The sequence below is a fragment of the Plecotus auritus genome (genome assembly GCF_963455305.1).
Source record: "Plecotus auritus genome assembly, chromosome: 3".
Classification (NCBI taxonomy): Eukaryota; Metazoa; Chordata; class Mammalia; order Chiroptera; family Vespertilionidae; genus Plecotus; species Plecotus auritus.
The window spans coordinates 222568722-222590716 of record NC_137772.1 but is presented as its reverse complement, the minus strand read 5'-3'; the positions used below and the strand labels follow the sequence as shown (position 1 = coordinate 222590716).

Sequence of the window (21995 nt, the reverse complement as noted above, 5' to 3'; positions counted from 1 at the left end):
TAATACTTAATGCCACTGAATTGTATACTTAAAATGGTAAATTTTATAGTGTGTATATTTTACCACCATTTATCAAAAAACCAAAACCAACCAACCAAAACAAGAGACTCAAACATGTTTCCCAAATGTTTTTCAACGGATAAGCAACTTGTTGTCATCCACATGCTGAAATAAAATGGAACAAATAAGTCATACAGACAACCACTTGGTTAATCACCAAGTCATTATGTTGAGTGAAAGAAGCCAATCTCAAAAGGTGACATACTGTGTGATTCCCTTATATGATATTCTTGAAAAGACAACCCTTTAGGGATGGAGAACAGATCAGTGGTGGTCAGGGGTTAGGAGTGGGGAAAGTATGTTAATAAAGAGACTAGGTGCCCAGTGCACAAATCTGTGCACCTTGAAAGGAACTGTGGGCCGCAAGGCTGCGGTAGGCACAAGGGCGGGTCTCAGGATCCCCCCACCCCGTCCCCTGTCTGCCGACAGTCCCGCTCCCGCTGCTGCCGATCCCACGCACTGATGGCACCGGCCCTGCTTGCACCCGCTGAAGGCACAGAGCAATTGGGGCTGGTGCCAGCAGCAGGTGCGAGCGGGGCTGGCACAGTCAGTGGGTATGAGCGGCAGCTGCTGCCCTGATCGCCCCTCAGGAACAGGGGGTGGTGGAGAAGCCCTCAGGGGTGATCAGGGCCGGCAGCTGCCGCTCACACCTGCTGATGGTGCCGTGCAATTGGGACCAGCACTGGGCACCGGCAACGGGTGCGAGCAGCGGCTCTGGTGCTGGCAGCGGGTGCAAGCGGGATTGGCACTGGCAGTGGGTGCAAGTGGCGGCTTTGGCGCCAGCAGCGGGTGCAAATGGGGCCGGTGCAGGCAGCAGGGCAGGACTATGGTGCACGGCAGCAAAGAATTTTCAGTAACCACCAGAGGCTCGCTCCGATGTCAGCAACTGGAGCCCCGCCTTGGTCTGGCACCACCTCCCTCACCTGCTCCACCATCCCGCCGTGGCTGATGCCTGCCATGTTCCACACACACACACTCCCTGATGACCAGTGCACATCATAGTGACTGGTTGTTTGGTTGTTCTGCCGTCCAGTCTATTTGCATATTAGCCTTTTATTACATAGGATAGCACAAGGGAGGTATTTGGGAGGTGGACCTGCTCTGTACGCTGATTGTGGTGGCGATTATAATAACCCGTGTTCTGTTCAAATTCATGGGACTATTCACCAAGATTTTCTTAAAGTCAAACTTATTGCATGATAATTTAAAGTAAAATATAAACGAGGGACTCAGATAGAGTGGCCTGCCCAAGGTCACATGGCCGCAGTGGCAGGTTTATCTCCTTCCAAGATTGCCTCCTCTCCACCACGCTGCCTCTCTGAGGGCTAGTGAGGGGGAATGAGAGAAGGGAGTTAATTGGTAAATGGGTAAGGGCTGCACAAATGTCAGGGCTCCCTATTAACCAGGGAACGTGGCTGCTCCTTCAGCCTCAGTTTGATGAAGAGCGTTATTATTATTGATTTGTACACTCAACTCTGACCTTTAATATATTAAAACTTGGGGTTCTTAAAAACAAAACAAAACAAAGCAAACAAACAAATGAAAAACAACAGGTGATGTCTTCACTCCTTCTTCCCTAAAGTTCATGTCTTTTGAAGAGAAAAAAAGCTACAGGTTAAAATGAAAAGATTGCCTATGGGTGACGGCACTGCAGGGTGGGCAGGCCTGTGCAAGGGGTGGGGTGAGTTGGAATTATTATCAGCGAAGACCAAGAGAGGGTGAGCCGAATCCTCTGGGTGGGGAGTGCAAAGGGCCTGGTGTCAACCCTGTGCCCAGGGACAGGAGTCAGACTGACCCCGATTCAAATTTTGCCTCCACCATTCCCTACAATGAGAACTTACAGTCACTTAAGCTCTCTGAGCCTCAGTTTCCTGGTCTGTAACATGGGGCAGTAACAGCATTCAGATTCTATTTTGGTGAAGACTCAGTGAATGGTCAAGTTCCCATCGGTGGCTGGCACATCATTGACAGTCAATGAATAGTAAAAAATAATAATAAACATCAACAATAATTACTGTGGACGAAAGGGGCCACATGCTGACCTGACAAGCTCAGGGGAGGCCTGCATGACAGTCTTGCAAACTCAGAGACCTAAACATTACCAAGCTCTTAAGCTCATATAACACAAAAATAAGTTCAAAGTGAACCACAACTATTCTAGGGATCAGAAAAAATACTCATATCTACACCATCAGTTTAATACTCTTTCCTAGTGGATTCCCCCAATCCTGATCAGTTGGCGTGGCAGGCAGGAGCGAAATAAAACCAAGGGCAGTTCATTTGTTATTTCTTTCTTTATCCAATGAAGGCACAGGGGTAGGTGCTGAAGATTCAGGGGCAAATAGGACAGAAGGTTTTGCTCTCCTGGAACTTCAGAATCAGAAGGTAGGCAAGCAAGTGATCAGATAAGGGGCCAAGCACACTAAGTGCTTTCTAGACAGTAACATGGGCTGATGGGATAGAGTGAACTGGATGGCCATTTCCACAGGGGGGCAGGGAAGTCCGCCCTGGGGAGGTGACTGTGAAGGTGTGTTCTGAGACTTGAAGAAGCCAGCCATTTGGAGACGTGGGGGAGTCCCTGGCCAAGGCCACAGGCAGCCGCTGATCCCTTCAGGGTGGTTGGAGCTCTGTGAACACCAGAGTGAATGGCATTCTTAGAGGAGATCAGGAAGGAAGGCGGGGAGGGGCCAGCTCACCTGGAGATGAGTCAGCCTGGGTGAGAAGTTCCAATTTTAAGTTAAATGAGAAGCCAGTGGCGGGTTCTTTAAAGTTAGTTAGGTGATACAAATAGCCAATGTGCTCAGGCCGAGCTCTCCACACTGAGGTTAGCTTTGCCAGTGGGCTGAGGGACTCATGCAAAGCTGGAAAGAACGGGCAGAAACAGGGTCACTCTGTGACACTACAGGTTGTGAGGGTCTACAGACCACGGGGTCAGGGCCAGGTTTAGAGAGTGGGCAGTGGGCTCCAAAGAGCTGGCTGATTTTTTATAGTAGAGTCCATACTAAAAGGACTTGGAGAGCCTTTGCTGGTGTTGCTCAGTGGTTAAGAGTGTAGACTCATGGGTTCAATTCCCAGTCAAGGGCACATACCTGGGTTGCAGGTTCAATACCCTGCCTCGGTCGGTTGGGAAGGCAACTAACTGATCCATGTCTCTCTCACATCAATGTTTCTCTCACTCTCTCCCTGTCCTCCCTACCTCTACTCCACTCCCTCTAAAAATCAATGGGGAAAATATCCTGGGGTGAGGATTAAGAACAACAGAAACAATTAAAAGGTCTTGGAGAGCTCATGGGAGCAGTAGGGGTGTTAGGGAATTGGGGTCAGAAAACGGGCAGCCATGGGGACCACAGCCAACACCATGCCACAAAACGAGTCTGGGAAGGTGTTGGCTGCTGATGCTGTTCAACGCTGGATTTCATAATCCATTTTTCCACCTGCACTGGGCCATGCGTGCTGTCAGTGCTGCTGCCCACGGTCATAATGGATGGCAGGGAGAGTGTCCCTGAGAGGTGCAGTTAGGTAACCCACCTTGCTGGAGAGCCAAGATCAGCATGTTCAAAGTCTATGATGGGAAATGAACTCTGCTTCCATCAAGGTGGGAAATTTCTCAACCAGTGGAAGGGGCATCAGACCAAATTAAAGATTCACTTCAGGTTGTAGCAAGGAGACTAATGACAGTATGGCCAGTCAGGGAACTTCAATCTTCTTTGAGAAAAATGAGCCCTGGCCAGTGTAGCTGTTGGTTGAGCTTGGTGCTCTGCACCAAAGGTCGCCAGTTCGATTCCCAGTCAGGGCCATGCCCAGGTTTCGGGCTCGATGCCCTGTAGGGGGGCATGCAGAAAGCAGCTAATCGATGTTTCTCACATCTATGTTTCTCTCTTTAAAACCAATAAAAACGTATTTTTTTAAAAAAAGTGAAGAGGGTTGGGTTCTGTCATTGGCAGTGAGAATGGAAAACACGACACAGATTTTAGTGAGAGTTCAAGAGTAGAATGAATAGAGGTTAATGATTAATTAAATGCAGAGGCGAAGGAGAGTATCTGAAATGCCTGTGGCTTCAGAAATGGGATGAGTGACTATGACATTAATACGGGAAAATGATCATAGGTCTGTTATTTTTGACATGCTGCGTTTGAGTGTCCGAGATACACAATCGGGGATAGACAATGTGCAGTGGTCTGCTGGTAAATGACTAACAACAGGCTCTCTAGGGAAGAGACACTGATTCATCCCATTTCTGTGGATGAATACACTTCCAAGCTACCAACCAGAGGTTCCTGAAGTGACTCTGGGAAGAGAGGCACACAATTAGCTGTCAGGAGCCCATCTGAGGCTCTGGTACACTGTTTGACTACAGGTGAGGATGAGGTCTCCCAGACAGAGCTGGACCGAGACCAGAACCTTCAGGGGCAGACTGGAGAAGAGAAGCTTCTACAGGGCACAGCTGTTAGAAGGAAAACCAAGAGAGAATGGGCACTTCAAGATCAAGCCCAGTCTGGACCCTGCCAAGCTCTCCAGAATCAGTTTCCATCATTCATTCATTCTTGCAACAATCTCCTAGACTGTCTAAATTAGCTGTGTCCTCTAGGTAGAGCACATAGTAGGTATTTAGCAAATAATTCCACTAATTTCTTGAGGAAGATTTATGTCCCCCACTTACATAAGGAAACACAAAAATAACTGAGTATGTGTGTTACAAGAAGACACTCTGGTCAAGGTGAATCTTCCCAGCCAGCGTTTAGGTAGACACCTCTTGCTTTGTCGTTCCCGCACCACTCCCGTTCTCCTGGCAACTGTTACCCTACATTCCAGTTGCGAGGTTCTCAAGGCAGTCCCTCTTTTCTACACGCATCTGCCAGTTCGTCCAGTTACGGGCACCGGACCCAGCTGGGATTTTCAGAGTCAGAACTTGGGAGAGTCCCTCTCAAGTGGCAGGAGCGGTGGGAGAAGGGGTGGCAGAGGTGTTGGCCTCTGTGGAGGAGCAGCAGGGAGAATGCCAGCAGTGATTCCCTGGTTCGACACCGTTAGGTCTGGCTGTCTCCCTAGCCTTTTCTTCTGATCCATTCCATAGCCACATTCTCCAATAGGTTTCCCTTTACCTAGGGAGGAGCTAAGTTTCTGTACTCAGCAACCGAGTCCTAATAAATACCTGGGAACTCACCAAACACACACCGTATAATGGTGTCGAAAAGCTAACGTGGTTTTCGCTACTGAAAGTATTCATGCAGTTTAAATGACCAACGTGAAAGGGGTTTAAAGGATGGTATTTCTGTCCCAGGTGGAAGCCCTAAAATAACAGCAACAGCAGCAGCTACCTCCATGTGAGTGCTTGCTCTGTGCCAGGCATGTGTGGTAGCTATAGTAAGTGGGGAAGCTGGGTTGGATTCAGGTTTATCAAGACTTAAAGTTCTTTATTACTAAGTTAGAGGCTCTCAAACTTTTTAGTCTCAGAATCCTTTTATGATCTTACAAATTGAAGACCTTAAAGAATTTTTGTTTGTATGGGTTATATCTAAAGTTACCATAACAGAAATCAAAATCAAGAAATTTAAAAGATTTATAAAAAACAAAACCCCATCACATTTAACATAATAAGTATCTTTATTACAAGTAATTATTTTTAAAAACAAAAAAATTAGATGACTGGCACTGTTTTACATTTTTGCAGATCTCTCTATATCTGACTTAATAGAAGACAGCTGCATCTTCATATCTGCTTCTTCATTCAATACGTTGCTTTGATTGAATCATATAAAGAAAAGCTGCCCTCATACAGACAGGCAGTTGGAAAAGAAATTTCATGAACCTCCTCAAAGCATTTCAGGTGCCACCAGAAGTCCTCTGGACCAGCGGTCACCAACCTTTCGGACCTCACGGACCACCAGTTGGCGACCGCTGCTCTGGACCACACTTTGAGAACCACCGCAGTAACCAGACTGCTTCTCAGGGGAAGATTCTACACACAGACACTGAGTATTATAACTGGCAAGCCCACCAGGGTAACACATGTCAAACGAATTTCCGGAAGTGATGGTGGTGAAGGAAACTTGAGTTATCCTGTAAATTCTATTTTAAGTGACATCAATTTTTAACTTGGTTTCATGTATTATTCTTTTGCCAGCCAAGATTACCTATTAGATTTTTTAAGTTTACTTTTCTAAACTAAGAGGAGAAAGCAGTATGTCATACACAGAGCTAACATCTGTACAGTGCCTTTACAGCTTACAAAGCCTCTTTCTGTGCCCACATGATGCCAGTGAGTCCTCAGAAGCCACTGTATAGAGGAGGAAAGCTGGGGGCAGAGGCGACTTGCCCAAGATCGCCATCAGTAACCAGGATGTGGACAGAGCCTTGTGACCGAGTGATGTGCGCGCAGGACACCTCTGCCCTGGCTCTAATGAACAAACGTCTCACTTTCACAAGCTGGCTGTCCGACCGAGAGGAGGGGACCCTACATTTATGTTCCCTTTTTTTCACATACACAAGAGACAGCATCTATTATAGAATCCAACTGGATTTTATTTGACACAGAACACAACAGGACTGCAGGAATAGCAAACTGAAAAGACAAAGCAGAAAAGACCCAGTTCTATCTAACTTACAATTAAGTAACAGGAGGGCAAGTCATTAAGTGAATAACAAAACAGTTGAGCTTGATGGAGAATATTCTTTTTCTAGTGCCCATACCTGAAAGACAAAGTAAATCATTTTATTAATTCCTCAGTAATTTCCTGTTTTGAGACTATACAAGCTGTTTAAACATCTGAGCAAATTGGATGAAAACTTTGAAGCGATGTAAGTCTGGCTCCCAAACTGGGTTATGCCACTGGTCTCCTGCCCCTTCATCTTCTCATCCTCTGTAATATCTTGCCTACCCCCACCCCCTTAGTGAAGATCCCTCCCTGGGACTCAGCCATGCCCACCTGCCTCTCCTCCTAGTTACCAGAGATGCTGGGCAGCATGAGGGAGGTGAGAAGAAGTCAGAACTGGTGGTTGTGAAAGGAAACTCGACCTGCTGGCTCGAGTCAGTGGCTCGGACAGTTTGAGCGCTTGACCTCCCTTTACCCATGGAGCCTTTTTTGCACCTCCACTCCAGTACTCAGGCAGGTACGAGAATAGTAACAGGGCAGCCTTCATTTTCAAAATCCACCACAGGGGCCATTACTGCACTCAGCGTCAGAAAGAGGAAAAGAACACACACAAACCCCACTACGGGATGTGGAAAACTAAGCCTGAATTCCAAGCGGTTTCTGATTTCCCCTGAAGCCCAAATATGGCTCTGGTAAGATTAAAAAAGTAAACAAGGCCGGGAAATTTCTTCGCATATAAATGGATTTCTTGAACACAAAACTCTTCGTTATCTTACTTAATCTTCTGTCCTGGTTCTTTCTGGGCAGTTGGCCTCTGATTAAACTATTTCATTATGTGGATGAAAGCCAGGGTACTTGAACTCCAGATCACTGCTTCGATCATTCTGAAAGGCTACTACTAGGTCCTTAAAGGCTCGTTTTGTAAGAAATCCACTTGAATATTGTCTAAAAAAAGTTGTGCCCAACTCCACACAGGGTAGAGCTCTAGTGTTTGTTAGTGAGCTGGAGAACAACCCAGAAGCTGCCTATCAGATTAAAGAATGCTGTAATGTGTTCCTTATGAAATTATTTTCCGAATGCACTGAAAACCACTGCCTGGCCCCGATCGGTGTGCTCAGTAATTAGAGCACTGGCTTGTGAACCAAAGGGTCATAGATTCGATTCCCAGTCAAGGGCATGTACCTGGGTTGCTGGTTCGCTCCCTGGCTCTGGTCAGGGTGCGCCTAGGAGGCAACCAATTGATGTGTCTCTTTCCTATCTTGCCACCCCCTTCCCTCCCTTCCTTCCCACCTCTCTCAATGGAAAAAAATAACCTCAGGTGAGAATGAACAAAAAAAAGGAAGAGAAAACCACTCCCTGGCTAAGTCGCTGGCTGGGTACAGTGACAGTGTCAAAGCCCCACATACGGAATTCTTCACACTCCCCGTGCTTGGGCTCAGTCCGGGGCATATATAAGGGGCAACACACACAGTTTTGGTCCGAAACAGAATCCTGAGCCTGCTCTGGGGAAGAGCAAGTCACTAAGGCCTCTTGAGAACTCAGGAAAGTGCTTCTGCCTGGACATGCATTCCTGTCATGGTTCCATTCAGAACGCAAGCTCCCCAAGAACAGGGAAGGACTGTCTCAGACATCTGTACATCTTACACATTACTCAGCATGCACTTTGTTGAACAGAGAGCAATGGTACGAGTTAGATACTGAGTATTTGGCAGGTTTCTTAAAAATGAATATGCATTTGATATGACTTCCAAAACTCTTTACCTAAGTAAATAACCCAGTCTAAAAGCAAAATAACTGTACCAATCAGGGATTTCTAAACACGTAACAAACTAAAGAATCTTCTTTTGTTTTTAAACATAATTATATCCTATTAGGCAAAACTCATATTGAAATAAAAATCCCCCTTCTCATAAAAATGTAAAAAAAGCAACTAAAGACTAATTTCCAACTATCAGAGTAGCTAAGATGGAAAATGAGTCTCCCACCTTAGTCTTTTTAATCTCACTCTGGAGGAAACCACCAGCAAGAGCTTCTTAGCTTTCCTGATTATCTCCATATTTGAACTTGCATATACTAGTATAGGGGTGTAGATGCACTGTTTAGAGGGAGTGTAAATTAGTACATATTCTGAGGAAAGGAAAATCTGACACTATCAAAAGTAAAAATGTACTCATTACTCAGAAATACCTCTTTTAAGAATTACTGTTTCAGATATATACTACTCACATATATACACAAAGGTTCATGTATAAGGATGCTCATCCCTACACATTATTTTTGATAGTGAAAAACTGGAAACCTAAATGTCTATCAACAGGAATTGATTAAATAAATTACAGTACATCTACACAAAAACATACTCTGCAACCATTTGAAAGGAGGTAGTTTGACATGTGTGGATATGAAAAATCTCCAAAATTAAATGAAAAAGGAAGGTAAATTACTATATAAGATGCTCATATCTATGCTAAGGAAAAAAATTATATATGTATACCCACCCATATACAACATAACAAGGGCATATATGTACAATCAGAAAGCTAAGAAGGCCTTGCTGATGGTTATCTCTATCACGATGTGATTTTGAAAATATTTAATAGTGTGCAGATCCTATGAAATTCTCTACTTTCACAGACCCAAGACAGTTGGGAAACTCTAGGCTGCAAACTTCTAATGTTGGCCACACCTCTGTGGATTTTCCATACCGATGAGCGCCTTAAACAACCAAAAGCTGCCGAAACCGGTTTGGCTCAGTGGATAGAGCATCGGCCTGTGGACTGAAGGGTCCCAGGTTCGATTCCGGTCAAGGGCATGTACCTTGGTTGCGGGCACGTCCCCAGTGGGGGGTGTGCAGGAGGCAGCTGATCGATGTTTCTCTCTCATCAATGTTTCTAACTGTCTATCCGTCTCCCTTCCTCTCTGTAAAATATCAATAAAATATATTAAAAAAAAAACAACAACCAAAAGCTAGTTTGTAAAACAAGGTATTTCCATGGCTCCATGTTTTAAGACTATGCAGCCTTCAGCCTGAGGTGAGACAGAGAACAGCACTGACCACAGAGCCCAGGTTTACAACATCGAAACAGCCAGAGACACCTACTTTTGGAATTCCCACTCTCTGTTGTCCAGCGGACACACCTGCCGTGTTTTGAGCCAGCGAGAGATGCAGTGGAAGTGAAAAGCATGCTGGAAGAAAAGACACATTTTATTAAAAATAACTGTGTAGGCTCAACCATCTACTCACAATATGTCTCAAATGCAGTGGGTGGTTACATACAGGGGGCTGGAGAAGATCAATGGGAGACAAAAAACAATGAGAGGCAAAGGTCACAACTCATACACTTGGACTAGGTACAAGGACATTTCCAATGAAACATTTGCTAGAAATGTCATTACTACTAAAGGAGGAAACTATTTAGGAAGAAGTGTATGTTCTAGCAGTGACTCTCCCTTTTTCTTAAGGGAAGATATGGTGGCTCCCTAGTCCTACTCGGCCTGTAAAGGATGCTTCTACACTCCTTGGACACATGCAGATGTCAAACCTCCCCATTCTTGGTCCCCAGCTGTACTCCCCTCTCCTTGGAGAAGAAGAACCCCAGGAGAAGAGCCTTCTCAGCCCCTGGTAGTGTGCTGCCACTGCCACCCATCCAGAGCTGAGATGGGTACTTCTCCAACCTTCCCACACCCAGCTCAACTCTGTTAGAAGAACCTGATTTCCAGATTTGTTCATAAACACAGTGCTATTACAGGACCCCAGTACTCAATACGCCTTTAAGGGGCAGGGGGTTTTGTCTTATAAGGGAATGACGTAAAAAAATTAGGGTAAAAGGAAGTATTATGATGGGCAAACTGCCCATAAGCAGCTGAAAGAGCATCAAAGGACTTATTTCACGATCAAGATAGGAAGTAAAAAGGCAAGAGGACCAAGAATACTGGCAACTGACAGGGAGCTAGGAGTTAGCTTTCAGATCGGGGGGAAGGACAGCCTGTGTGCCCTGCACCTTAATGACCTGCAGATGCTAATCACATCACCTCTGCAACGGCCATTATCCGCCCCCTGCTCAGATGGGTAGAGCCGTGGTCGGCAAACTGCGGCTCGCGAGCCACATGCGGCTCTTTGGCCCCTTGAGTGTGGCTCTTCCACAAAATACCACGGCCTGGGCGAGTCTATTTTGAACAAGTGGCGTTAGAAGAAGTTTAAGTTTAAAAAATTTGGCTCTCCAAAGAAATTTCAATCGTTGTACTGTTGATTTTTGGCTCTGTTGGCTAATGCGTTTGCCGACCACTGGGGTAGAGTATTAAGGTACAAGTGGCAACTGTTCCTCCTTATCTAATGTGTGATGGGGCAGCTGAGGTGGGGACAGGGGAGAAATGCTGACACTCAACCAAACAATGAAAGAATTTGCAGGCTTGGGTTAATAACAGTCTTGAAATCTTGTCAGTTATGTTTCCCATAACATGCATGGAACTTAAAAGAAGAATCACTATATGGACTATTAACTTGCGAACTGTCTTCTGACAAAGACAAAATCAGAATTCTGTAATTAAGAGTGGAATCCATAGCTAGTACACTATGGATAGTCACAGACTCACCTAAGGTATCCAAGACACCCTTCTCCACCTCCCACCTCCCCCAATAGGCACTCTGCAGCAGTCCAGGGTCCTTGTATGCCCCAATCACCTCAGAAAATGAGGGAAAGAGGGGATGCAAATGAGGCTACACGGCAGGTGACAGCAACCCTGAACCTGCCTGACCCCAACTTTCTTCCTGTTAATAATCTAAGGTATATTATGGAAATGTTGAGCAGTCTCAGAGTACACTGACCCGTCTTCACAGTTTACAGCAGATGTTGACATATTCCATCATTGAGCATTACAGCAACTCCAGCAAGCAAGCATGACGGGTATTATCATCTCCATTTTATAGACAGGAAACTGAAACCCAGGTAAGAGACCTGCCTACTTCATGGAGCTGGTTTTAGTAAAAGACCCAGAACTAGAACCCATGACTAGTCCAAAGGTTTCTGCCACGCCATGCGGGCTCCTCTTTATGGCAGGCTGAGTCAGTCTCTCCTTAGCGCAATTTAGGGGAAGCTCACTCTCTTTTCCTTCTGCCACAGAGTAACCTGGTTCTTAGTATATGCCTGAATGCCAGGGAAGCAAAGAGCCCAATATATTTTATTTCTTTATCCCCATAAGCAACCAACGCTGTCCCTTAGCCAATACAGGTTTCCGTGACACTGCCCAGAAGGCCCTGACAGAACTAAGAGGATAACTAACTACAAGCTGCATGTGAGCCTCCAGCACTGATAGCTGCTATCTCTTCAGTAAACACCACTACTCCCAATTGGTACTTACTTAGCAAACACTTATGCTTACTATGTGTCAAGAGGTGTTCTAAGCACTGTGAATTTAAAATCATCTCATTCTGATTAAACTCTGTGCGGCCTACTGTTAGCCCTATTTTACATGAGGAAACCCACGCTGAGAGATGTCAAATACCTGCCCGAAGTCACTTAGTCAAGTCACAACAACAGGGAATGGTGATCTGACTCCAAGCCTCTTAGGTCTGTGCCATGCAGGGGGCTGTGGGTCCTCTGGATCCTTGGCACAGGAGGTCCAGACAGAACAATTTTAGCTCATCTGACTAGGACTATATGGCTATAAATGAATTTTAACACATGCTAGAAATAACATGTTTGATGTATGTTATCCTTCACAGCTGTCACATCCTGGAAGGCTGTACATTCAGTCCAACGATGCTGCACAAAACATTTCTGGCATGAGCCATGTTTAAAAAAGAACACCCCCCAAAAAATCCGAATATAGTACATTTGCCACACTTAAAATGCACGCAAGCATGCACGCACACACAAACACTCAATTTATTCATCAAACTTAGTTCCACAGGACACCTACCCTTAAAAAAACATAAAACTGTTTAGCCCTAGCCATTTTGGCTCAGTGAATAGAGCGTCAGCCTGCGGACCGAAGGGTCCCAGGTTCGATTCCGGCCAAGGGCACATGCCTGGGTTGCGGGCTCGATCCCCAATAGGGGGCATGCAGGAGGCAGCCGATCAATGATTCTTTCTCATCATTGATGTTTCTATCTCTCTTTCCTTCTCCCTTCCTCTCTGAAATCAATAAAGAAATATAGTTTTTAAAAAAAATCTGTTTAGAAGGTAAAGATTTCCACTAACAGGACAATATCCCAAAACCTGTGCCATAGGCTCTTGAAAGCAGTTCCCAAAGATTAATCTCCAAAATGTGGATAACAAAGTGGGCCCACCCTGTGTGAAGACAAACTAGTGCCTCTACGATAACTGATAATTCTCATCCTGTAACAGGTGACTAGCACAAAAGCTTAATCTTTAAACTATTTGTATAGCTTTTGGGAGAAAGTTGGACTAGTCATTTTCTTTTTTTCTAGTTATTTTCAAGACTGGACAAGCCGGAAAAGCGGTAATACATTTATACAAGCATGCTGATAGGGGAAGATGTTTCCTTACATTACAGACTCCCCACGCAACGGTGCACTCTTCAGAAGTGGCAGATGCCTGGTTAGCTTGACACTCTATGCCTGTGGGAACAAGAGCAACAAGATCAGACCGCAGGAGCAACAACCTTTTAATCTATAGCAGTCCTACCTGCACAATTACACAGTGACATGCTTGGAGCGGGGTGCAGGGAGCGGTGGAGTAAAACTGATTAATTAGGCTTGTTTTCTTAATGAATGTGAAAAGGAGTGAAGAACAGATAAGGCAGAGATGTGACTTAACAGTTTGCTTTGCAATGATTTCCTACCCATGTTCAAGAACAGAGTAATGAAAGAAAAGGTACATTTTAATTCTGAACATAGCCTGACTTGTCCAAATGAAAGTGATTCCTCCTAATTTGGTAAATCTCGTAAATTCAAAGTCACCTCATAACTCTTACTGTTCTGATTACTGGCATCTTTTCCCTATTCTTGACAAATGCTTCCTTGTAGGCCCTCAGAACACCCAGGCTTACCCACGTGCAGCTCCGAAGCCTACAGGAGTCAGGCAGACACATGTGAACTGGGACAGAAGTGATAAAAGGGGGTGAAGAGACCTGCAGCAAGCTATACCCGTTCTACACGAAGACGTCAAATCTTAAGTCTTTAAAACACTGTCAACAAAGCAAATCTGTTCTGCCAGTGGGTTAGTGATCTGGGCCTGCCACTTAGTGATGCTTATGGCCAGAACAGGGGAACAGTCAACCAAAAGCACCCAGACAAGCAACATGTAAAGCTTATTTCATATGACATACAAAGCTTGGGATTTTTTTTTTTAGCGAGATCATGACATTTTTTTTTTTCTTTTTAAATATATTTTATTGCTTTTTTACAGAGAGGAAAGGAGAGGGATAGAGAGTTAGAAACATCGACGAGAGAGAAACATCGATCAACTGCCTTCTGCACACCTACTGGGTATGTGCCCGCAACCAAGGTACATGCCCTTGACCAGAATCGAACCTGGGACCTTTCAGTCTACAGGCCGAAGCTCTATCCACTGAGCCAAACCAGTTAGGGCAGCTTGGGAATTTTTAAACTTCAATGAAAGCAAAGGAAGAAATGAAAGTGAACAGATGCCACACTTTCGAAACACTGATGAAGCTATGGTTTTAGGAAGAGACTAACTTCTTATGGACAAAGGCTGGGTCTAAGCCTCTCTGGATGCCTTCTTCATCTGGAACTAGATTACCTGAGATAGAGAAAAAACACCCAGTAGACTGTGTATTTAATCAACTCTGTAAGCCACCAAAAAATGGGGCAATATAAAGTAAATGCAGGCATGTAGTATCAATTTGGATTCAAAAAAAGAAGTTTTCAGACCAAGAATGCTTTGTAGGAGAGTCCAACTGGGGCATAGCCATAATTACTCTTATTTATTTAAAGCTATGTATATACGTATTCATTTAATGCCAGACCAGAATATATTATAAAATGGCCATTGTAAACCAAGAATCTTATTCTCATCTTTAACAAAACGTCTTTTTCAAGAATCATATTCCAGCCCTAGCCAGGCTGGCTCAGTGGATAGTGTCAGCCTGTGGACTGAAGGGTCCCAGGTTCGATTCTAGTCAGGGGCACATGCCCAGGTTGTGGGCTCAATCCCCAGTAGACGTGCAGGAGGCAGCCAACCATTGATGTTTCTATCACTCTCTCCCTCTCCGAAAAAAAAAAAAAAAAAGAGTCATATTCCATTTATTTTTGAAAGGAAGACAAGTCCAGTTGTGGCAATCAGATTTCTCTTTAGTGACTGTATTAAACAAAAGGGTATGTTTCTTTAAGGATACAGATTTGATCTGTCATTGTTTTATTCTGGTGCCTAGCGAAAGGTCCAGGATATAATTATTTATTGAATGAATAAAAGATACAACTTGAAAATACTACTTTCATAATGTTTTGTTATAGGAGTTCAGTGTTCCACTTGTTCATGTGACATTTAAAATACATGATAAAGCAGGTGTCTAACTGAAGCCTACACGGATCCCTGAAGTGGTCAACTCTAAGAGAAGAGTATCAACGGCCTTTGTCTGTCATTATCTTCCCAAGAAGGGCACTCTCTTCCACCCAGACAGACACACAACTTAAATACAGAGGTAAAAAAAATCAGGGTTATATGAAATCATGAACTATTTACAGAAGAGAGCCCCCAAAAGTAAAATTTTCTTGGGCATAACTCCTCATGAAAATGCATGGCCAAGAAATTGGCAAGCACGTAATCAAATACCCCACCCACACACATTTAAAAACGTGCGTGTGTTTTCCTGTGATGAGAGCCTTCTATCTGTATTAAACATCATGGTAGCTGCCGATCTGCTTTGACTGCTGTGTGAAAAGGCAAACAGGGTCAAAACTTAAAGGAACCAAGGGCAATAAGCTACCAACACCTGCTATGATAGCTTTCCAACACAAAGTATTTGATTTGTGCTTTCCAAACTGCAATGATCACCAACTATTCCTCAATTCTGTGTTTTTATTATTCAACTAGAAGCCCAGTGTGTGGGGTCCCTCTGCCTGGCCCGTGCCCTCTCACAATCTGGGACCCCTTGGAGGATGTCGGACTGCCGGTTTCGGCCCCATCCAAGGAACGCAGTAGTGTGCAAAGCGGCAGGCAGCCAGGGAGAAGCCCGAGCCCAGGCTGGGTACCGCACTGCTCCCGCTCATCTGGGCCCTGGGCCCCACTGCACCTGCCACTGCTGCTCCACCACCACTCGGTAAGCTTGCTGAGCGGCACTCCCACTGTGGGAGTGCACTGACCACCAGGGGGCAGCTCCTGCATTGAGCGTCTGCCCCTGGTGGTCAGTGCGCATCATAATGACCCCTCGACTAGAGGTTCGGTCGCTTAGGCTTTTATATATATAGATGAGCAAATATTTAGCGAGAACCTATAATGTACTACTAGACACTATGCTAAATCCTGGGAATAAAGCAGTAAATAACATGGACATGAGAGGGGACCAATTTAAATTAAATGGTTGCTACAAAGGAAACTATACAACGTCTTGGGAATATTTAACAGAACCGTCATAGCCTGTGTTTGTATCTAAGTATAGTCAGTGAAAACATCTTCGAGCAAGTTCAAAGTGAGATCTGAAGACCAATTATAGGATAATTCTGCATTACTCAATGAAGTAGCCACTAGATACATGTAGCTATTGAGCATTTGATATTGGCTAGTCTGAATTAAGATTAGACTAAATGTAAGTGTAAAATACACTTCAAAGGCTTAGTACAAAAAAGAGAATGTAAAGCCCTAGCTGGTTTGGCTCAGTGGATAGAGTGTCAGCCTATGGACTGAAGGGTCCCAGGTTCAATTCTGGTCAAGGGCACATGCCTGGGTTACGGCCTCGATCCCCAGTGTGGGGGTGTGCAGGAGGCAGCCAATCAATGATTCTCTCTCATCACTGATGTTTCTATCTCTCTCTCCCTCTCCCTTCCTCTCTGAAATCAATAAAAATATTAAAAAAAAAAAAAAAAAAAAAGAGAATGTAAGCAGAAACCGGTTTGGCTCAGTGGATAGAGTGTCGGCCTGCGGACTGAAGGGTCCCGGGTTCGATTCCGGTCAAGGGCATGTACGTTGGTTGCGGGCACATCCCTGGTGGGAGGTGTGCAGGAGGCAGCTGATCGATGTTTCTCTCTCATCGATGTTTCTAGCTCTCTATCCCTCTCCCTTCCTCTCTGTGAAATATCAATAAAATATATTTAAAAAAAAAAAAAAGAGAGAATGTAAAATATCGCACTTTAAAACACTGATTACGCCAAAACCGGTTTGGCTCAGTGGATGGAGCGTCAGCCTGCGGACTGAAGGGTCCCAGGTTCGATTCCGGTCAAGGGCATGTGGCTTGGTTGCGGGCACATCCCCAGTGGGGGGTGTGCAGGAGGCAGCTGATCAATGTTTCTCTCTCATCGATGTTTCTGACTATCTATCCCTCTTCCTTCCTCTCTGTGAAAAATCAATAAAATATATTAAAAACAAACAAACAAACAAAAAAAAAACACCACTGATTACATATTGAAATCAAATTTGGATATAGTAGAATAAATAAAATAAAAATAACCTGTTTCTTTTATGTTCTTAATGTGGGTACTGGTAAAGTTTAGATTACGTATGTGCTTGCATTGTGGTTCACATTTAGATTGGATAGTGGTGGGTTAGACCAAGGTAGGGGGGAGAAGAGGCAGAGAATATTCCAGGCAAAAAGGACAGTATATGTAAGGGCTCTAAAAAAGACCACGGACACTTCAAGAATGGAAAGCCAGAGACACTACCAGAGTGAGCAGGAGAGTGAGTTAAGATGAAGTTGGAGAGGCAGGTGAGTGATTTAAAAAATAACTGCCTATAATTTCAATTCTAGAAAGTTGAAATTTCTTTGTCCCATTTCTGATGTCAATAACAAACCATTTTAGTACCTGGATGAAAAAGTAATCTCAACTCTTCCTGGTGGGGTTAACATTCTGGCCCCTATTTTTAAGTTAGTCCACCAATAGCTATAATCAAATCTGCCATGTGTGGTGGAATATGGGGAGATTTAAATAAAATGTCTTTAGTGTAATTAACTGTCTGTTTAGATGTTGGCAGTGATGTCCTAACTGTGATTGGGGCTAAGACTGAAAATTCTTACTTCTTAGGCTTCTTTTATTTATATATCTTGCCCAGCAAAAAGTAGCTCTGATTGAATATTTTAGCTCAAAGTTTACTTTCTTCCTTTCACCTTTGCTTTTGAGTCTGTGTATGAGATGGAAAATGTAGAGGACTCAACAGTGCCTCTGGGTCCACAATTCATTCTAAGTGTGGCCTTGTCATCTTTAGACTGAACAGATTTATTCTGAGATGGGTATGCCTCCAGAACATCATAAAAAACTACTCTATTTCAAACATACCAATGGGCTAGATGCAGAAGACCCCAAGTGCTCTGCCTGTGCTTTATATTTCATTGTGAAGAATAAAACTGGTCACATCAGGATAGCCACAATCTCTGTAACCTTCTCAATTTCCTCCCATCCTCCTGCAATTACTTACAAAGATCCATAATGTGGTTCCTGCAGATGGCACAGTTATCAACCACAATATCCCAGGCCCAGAGGGCTACTGCATTCCACTGCAAAGAGAAAAGGGGGACAAACACGCTCCTTGTAATGCACACACACACACTGTAGGGTTTCATGCCACATAGTTCTGGCACATTAATTTAGTCTCCTGTTAGATGGCAACAGCAAGCTACACATATGCTCAACCATTCTCCAAAAGGTTCAGTATATCAACATAGAAATTCATGAGTCCCCATGTAATTTTACCTTTTTTCTACAGCTTAAAATAATTTCATCATTAAGCAAATCAGGAATAATTTCTAAGTGCCTGTTTCAGGTTTAATAAGCACAGAGTTGAATTACTGTGCATTTGCGGGAGAGATCAATGTCTGCATAAGTTAGTATCTGCTCTTCCAGGCAGCTTTGGATGCAGGAGTAGGGAGGTGAAAGCTAGGTACAGAATGAACTAAGATGCTGACTGGATCATAAAATGGGTAATCGTGGGATAAGCTGGATAACTAATTACCCAGTGTCAGTACACAGAACAAGGTCATCACTTAAATCTTACAAGATTTACTTCAAAACAAACTCTAGCATTCACTAGAATTTGACTTAGCTCCTACCATCAAATAACCCGATGTTCTCAACTTTTCACACTCAGACTCTTATATTAAGAAAAATTCCCCAATAAGAGTTTATTTAAATTGGCATTGAAGTAACTCAACCTCCTGGCTTCTGCAATGATAAATATCCCCAAACTTCCTTTTTACCCACTAATTTGGGGCCACTTTCCAAACTGTCATCTTTTTCAATCCAGTTCTCAGTAACTTCTTCAGCACTTTTCACGCGATAGCTTCAACTTGGAGGAAAAATATCCTACTTCTATTCTTCTTCAATATGGCTGCTGGTTGTAACCGAGTACGCAGTGCCCACAATGAAACGCCAAAAAGCAGCTAGAGGGGGGAATGCTGTCTGCGTTTGGCCTAATGGTACAGCTATTACACCGTCCCTGTTTCAGAATCTTCACTTTGAACAGATTTATTTTATCTTAGGTAGGACTCGGCACTTTTCTCCCAATCTCTTAGCAAACCACCACTGGAAAGCATTTCATGCAAAAAGACACGATCCATATTTTTTGCTTTCCCACTTTTAGCAGGTCGTTCGCAACTATCACTCAAACCTTCCTTAAAAGATACAATTTGGGCTCGCATTTTCTTTTTAACGAATTCCACCAGGCTTTATTTTTTTTTTTTTGGAGAGGGATTCTGGATGTGTTATGACGGGGGTGGCTTCTTGTTACAAACCAACACACCTCCCAGAAGCAAGAGTTACACTCAAGACACTTACTCGGCGGGGCTCGGGACAGAGAAGGAGCTAATGGTACTGGACGCCTCAATTAGGCGAGGCCGGGTATGGGTCCCTCAGGGTGAGAGGGACCCCGAATTTCAGAAAGGGGCGGGGCAGGGAAATCAGCCCGGCTCCTCAGAGGCCTCCAATGCGGTAGTTCCCGGCTTTAGCTGCACTGCCCCATCCTCCACCCTCCGCACCGCTCCGACTCCCCCTTCCACCCACCCCGCCCTCCCCCCAACACCACCACTCCAGTGACAGCTCAGACGCTTGGCTCCCTTAGCCCACTCACTACTCCGCGTATCTCAATAAGCACCTTCGTGATTGGCCCCTCAGCCTCTAAGTGAAACCAATACTGACATTGACAGTGGGCCACAGTCATGCCGATCAACCCTAAAACCCGCCCCCCAGCTTCCTTTCGTGGTACCCGGTCCTAGGAACGCCCAGAAATGAAGCCCTTTCCCCCGCGCCTCGGTCATCCTAGGGCCTGCCAGCCATATCCGCGCCTTTCTAGCTTCCCTGAGGAAGGCGCTGGCGAGACCCAACCTTTTTCACTTCAAAGCGCTTCTTCCCCGCGCCGCTGTTGGTGCCGCTCGGGGTGTCCACATCCATCGCTGCCGCCATTTTGGAAACACACGGTCTGCCGTCCAGCCACTGCGCCTGCGCACCAGTGCACTGGCTCCTCCCCCCGCCCCAGCTCCTCCTTCTACACCCCACCCCTTACTGGCGCGAGGGGGGTGTGGGCGGAGCACGTGGCCACGCCCCTTAAAGGCGCTGGCGGAGGTTTTTTCCCCCTCCTGCGTCGGCTGGGGAGGAGGCGGTGGCCCGAGCGGCTGGGGCGAGGCCGGGCGGGGCCGGGCAGACGTGAGCGTGCGGGGTGGAAAAGCTCGAAAGGACTCGCTCTCGTCGCCCTCCCGCGGGAAGGCCCCGGCCACACTGCTTCAGCTGGGGCGGCGGCTGTTTCCTCCGCCGGGACCGCGACCTGCGGCCCCAGCCCCGCCTCCCCGGCCACCCTGCCGCTCGCGTGCCGGCGGGTTTTCCTCCTCCTACCGCCGGGAAAGGGGTGAGGGTGGGCGGCCTCCCTCTTGTTTCCGAAATCCGAGTCCACACACGGGCCGTTCGCAAATCGTGACTGGCTCCCGAGCCAGGCCCGAGATGCTGCCTCCCTTGGAGGCCTGAGGCCGGGGGAGCCGGGGCCCTGGCATCGTTTGGTTTCCTGAGTCCAGTTCGGGAAATGCTCAGGAAGCTCACTGAACGTCCTCGCCAGGGACAGACTGTGCAGGCATTCTGCAGCTCCGCCTTCACCTGCCCATCTAAATAACGAGGAAGGAGACTTAGGAGCCGTCGCTAGCCCGCCTCTATGCCCCAGAATGGCCTTTGGTTAAGGAACACGATTTCGACGCACTTGAGCACACGTTTCCTGGACCTCAATTGGTCATCTATGGGGTTCTTTCTCCCTAAATTCGATCCTCTTTCCGCTTCCCAGCCATAGCCATATCTTTAGTCTTGAATTTGTGTGACCCATTCAGCTCTTTATTCTTACTGGACATTCCTTCCCAGCCCAAACACCTGTACTTTATGTCACCCTCAGACCAGGACCTCTTTTTGTATCTCTAACCTTGCAGAGGTATAACTCAAATCACTCCGAAATCTTGTATTGGCTTATTTGAAATCTCATATTTTCTCTTGAAAGAAAATCGGAGAGCAATGGAGTGTGTTGACTCCATTGCTAAACCAGAATAACTGCAATTTGTTTCCCGTCTTAGTCATAAACAGGTACAACGAATCCGTGAAAACATGACAGCTTTAACCAGACTTGGAAGGTAAAGGAACCCTACAAAGTTTTTCTTAGCTCAAGTTTTGTTCATGATTCCATGTTAAGATTTCTGTCATCTATTTATTGTGTCCTTGCAGGCCCCTGTATGAAGACTAGAAACCTTTAGTAAATTAAGATATCCAAGGCATATTTATCCTTCATTCAACGAGTTCATTGAGTATGATCCAGGTCCTGATATAAAGAGAAGAGAGACAGTGATTAAGGTGTCAAACTCCTAGTAAGGAAATGACATGTGAATGAACAGATACATCAGATAATCTCTGGCATCCCTAAGGGCTATGAAGAAGACCAAACAAGGTCATGAGGTTGAGGGGAGATGGAAGCAACATTAAATTGGGTGATTAGGTCTCTGTGAGGAGCGACATTCAGGCATCACAGGGTTAGGGGAGTTCATTCTCAGGCAGAGGAATAAAAGTTCCAGCTCCTTAATGGACCTACCATCCTGGTTGCAGACTGGATTCCTGGCCCTGGTCAGGGCATGTCGGGGAGGCAATCAATCGCTGTATCTCTCTCACATTGATATTTCTTTCTGTCTCTCCCCCTCCCTTCCACTCCAAAAATCAATGGAAAAATAACCTCAGGTGGCCGGAACCGGTTTGGCTCA

At 45.3% G+C, this 21995-nt stretch overlaps 1 protein-coding gene across 3 annotated transcripts; it reads right to left on the bottom strand.

Moving 5' to 3' along the window:
- Positions 1 to 5642: 5642 nt before the first annotated feature.
- RBX1 (ring-box 1) lies at positions 5643 to 20235 on the bottom strand (the record flags this gene model as incomplete). Of its 3 annotated transcripts, XR_013960301.1 has the most annotated exons (6): positions 20101 to 20235; positions 18200 to 18278; positions 13160 to 13230; positions 9751 to 9836; positions 5972 to 6747; positions 5643 to 5921 (listed from the first exon to the last, which is right to left on the bottom strand). XR_013960301.1 is itself a non-coding variant. In XM_080663114.1 (5 exons), the coding sequence occupies exons 1-5, from the start codon at positions 20176 to 20178 to the stop codon at positions 6735 to 6737; spliced, it is 327 nt and encodes a 108-aa protein (XP_080519240.1). In that variant the 5' UTR covers positions 20179 to 20235. The 3 variants fall into 3 exon arrangements, 2 of the variants coding, with proteins under 2 accessions (XP_080519240.1, XP_080519241.1); XM_080663114.1 differs by having other exon boundaries at positions 5643 to 6747; XM_080663115.1 differs by lacking the exons at positions 5643 to 5921; positions 5972 to 6747 and having other exon boundaries at positions 9747 to 9836.
- Positions 20236 to 21995: the final 1760 nt, after the last annotated feature.